The sequence below is a fragment of the Nannobrachium achirus genome (genome assembly GCF_963921795.1).
Source record: "Nannobrachium achirus genome assembly, chromosome: 11".
Classification (NCBI taxonomy): domain Eukaryota; kingdom Metazoa; phylum Chordata; class Actinopteri; order Myctophiformes; family Myctophidae; genus Nannobrachium; species Nannobrachium achirus.
Window position 1 is genome coordinate 54,787,105 of NC_137820.1, and position 3,044 is coordinate 54,790,148.

Consider the following 3,044-nt stretch of genomic DNA (forward strand, 5'->3'; position numbering starts at 1 on the left):
TTATTCCGTCTTCTTCAGACCTGTTCCGTTGTTCTGCGCTGCTCTGAGTTTCCTTCTGTTGAGGTAGCCAGTCCGCTGCAGACGGTTCATCCTTGCCCCAAAGAAGTTGACGAGAAAGCTAGGAACCAGCCTAGTAGTCAACCAACCCTGAGGAGAGTAAGGGGAAGGGGGGTACACATTGATTTATACAGTTATTTACAATGAACAGCTCAATACAGTCAAATTAAGCACATCGAAGACCTTTGAATCCACAAATCCGATCTGATCACTTGCAAATAACGGCATGGAAAGGGAGTCCTAAAGATCAAGGCATTTGCCTGCAGTCTTAACAAAGCCATAACATTAGATCTCACTAACAGCAGCGCTGTACGTAGCAATGTTATTGAGCCCACCATGACAGCGTGAGGGAAGTATCCGTTGGTCTGGTCCTGTAGGCCCACGGTGGCCAGCTCGGCAATGACATAGCGCTCTGGAGTGGGCTTGTCCAGGGTGGGCTTCCTGATGCGGGTCATCTTAGTGGCCACGAAGAAAGGCAGAACGCTCTGCAGAGAGAGACAAAACAGGTGCAGTTAACAAGCTGAACTCAGCGATAAACTAGAACTGCACTCAGTCGAGGTGCCAACTTAAACCAGCAGAGCGCGCCATGAGGTGCGCTCACCAGGACATCACCAGGAATGCTTGTCCCTCATTAGCTGTTAATGATGACATTGCCATGTATTTCTACAGGCTAGGGTGGCACCTGTCAGCAGGCAGTGCTGAGTGGGAGGAGTAGGACAAAAGTCCTCCTGGTGGGGCCTCTTCACTGGCAGGCCAGTCAGTAAGATACAACAGCAGTGACAACACAGACATTACTAACTTAGAAAGAAAAAGGGGGTAAAAATACAAAAAAAAAAACAAAACAAAAAACAGATATTTGAAAATTATTATATTGGCATGTAAAAGCTAGGGCGTATATACCCAGTCTAACCAGCAGATGGGGGTATTTTCCTATGCATGGTATCCATGTACGGTATGGTACTGTATGCAAGTTCCAACTTGTTCCTTAACACTATGGTGAAATTCACAGTAAGTTTCCACAAATACTCCGCTTACTGGAAACAAACCAGCTCGCCTAAGTTTTAGAACATTGAATTTTCCTTAATAATGATACAATGATGTTCTAATAATTTACATAGTTTGGTTATAAATAATCTGGTTTTGGTTTCTCCACCTGCTCATCAACCAAGAAACCAACTCATATGTTGGCAACATAAATGAATAAATGGAACGATTTCTCTAGCTGTGTCAATCAGGCCACGCTTACTGCAATGAAGACTTTACCCTGATTAAGAAATGTAGGCAAGGCTAATCAGCATATTGCCACATGTGGGTATGATCCATTTATTAATGTGCATGTTCATGTGTGTACCTGGTGATTCCCTATGAGTGAGTTCCAACAAACAAAGAAATATTTTATTGTAGACACCAGCCAAACCAAACCCGTTGATAACATATTTTTCAGGCCAAGGACCCCATAGCTGAGAAAGATGAAGCATTTTTCTGTTTTTTTGTATACACAATATATTTTTGTTATGGATTTGTGTTGACGTGTATTCTGAGACATTTAACCACTTAAACGCTCAATACTTCCCATTAGAATATGGATGTAGGCTTCAAGTGGTTCTCCTATGACAAAGATTTTGGCAAACCCCCTGTAGTAAGTCTGAGGATCCCCTAGGGGTCCCAGACCCCGCTCCTTGCACCCAATCGTAAAAAGTGGTTTGAACTGTCTGACATGGTCATCCTTAAAGCCCTGTGCTCTCACTAGCATGGCTAAAAAGTAAAAACACTAGCGGGTCTCAAAACAATGTGCAGACTGACCTGGACAATGATGCCCCGACGTCTGTACTCCTCATGCAGACCACGAGAGAAGAAATCCACGAAGGCCTGAAAACAGCGAGAAGACATGTTTGAGTAAATCTCACTAAAGAAGGCCTACTTTGCCCCCCCCCCACACACACACTAGGGCATTCATGAATAGTGATTTTTAGTATTCGAATTATTCGACCTCAAAGTATTCGAATAGTCGAATATTCGACAGGACTGGCCAAACTGTCAAATATTAAGTAAGCAAGAGGCAAACATTGTGAAAATAGCAGATCAACATGCTCACAACGCCTCGCGTTCGCGTTGCGAGCATGTAGATCTGCTATTTTCACAATATTTATCAGTGGAACCGAGTCACATTAATACCTACAATTCCAAGGGCTTGTCAGGGTGGGGGTCCCCAGTTCAAATATGTTTATTTTGGGGGTCACGGCCTAAAAAGGGTTGAGAACCCCTGGTATAGAGCATTTACAAATTCCTTCACCAGGGGCATTGACAACTCATTCTTATGACTTCCTATCTAGCCAAGCTTTATAAACTATAGAGAATACAATAAAAAAATAAAAATAAGCGAATAGTGACTTGGATATTCGAATAGTTGGTGAATGCCCCAACACACACACACCTTTGTAGAAGAGTACACAGTCAGCAGGGGGACAGGGTACATGCCACTGGCAGAAGAGATGTTGAGAATCACTCCTTTGGATCTATGGAAGAAAGAAAACCCAACACATTTAGGAGAATATCGAGTATCAACTCTGCTGTTCATTGCAGGTCGTTTTCCAACATTTTCACAGCACATGGGCCAACATTGCAAACTGACCAACATACACAAACATAAAACACGTGTACACAGTAATTTAACTGTACATTTTACATAACGTACTGTCAGAGTTACAAATGGATAAATTAACACTGAGGGTATTACTGTGTAGTGTACAAACACACTCCAGTGCATATACTGTACACTACAGTACGTACACGCTGTGAATAGACATGCATGCAGAAACAGTAATGTACAATATACTGTTACACACATACAGTAATATTCACACACCAGTATGCCCATGTGGAAAATGACGTGTATGGAACGAACACGGGAGAACTAATCATGTACTATATTGTCGTTGTCGGGCGGAAACCTCATATCTCCAAGTTTCGAATTTGTGTGTTTTTTC

At 42.6% G+C, this 3,044-nt stretch overlaps 1 protein-coding gene across 1 annotated transcript in view; it reads right to left on the reverse strand.

Annotated features, from left to right (window-relative positions):
• The window catches only part of hsd17b12a (hydroxysteroid (17-beta) dehydrogenase 12a), a gene marked incomplete at both ends in the record, with an annotated part of 8,284 nt that continues 5,240 nt past the window's right edge, over positions 1–3,044 (reverse strand). Inside the window, 4 exons of the mRNA XM_080737200.1 lie at positions 1–147; positions 393–542; positions 1,861–1,926; positions 2,492–2,573. Coding sequence (XP_080593326.1) covers positions 1–147; positions 393–542; positions 1,861–1,926; positions 2,492–2,573 — 445 coding nt within the window. The remainder of the gene's footprint in view (positions 148–392; positions 543–1,860; positions 1,927–2,491; positions 2,574–3,044) is intronic.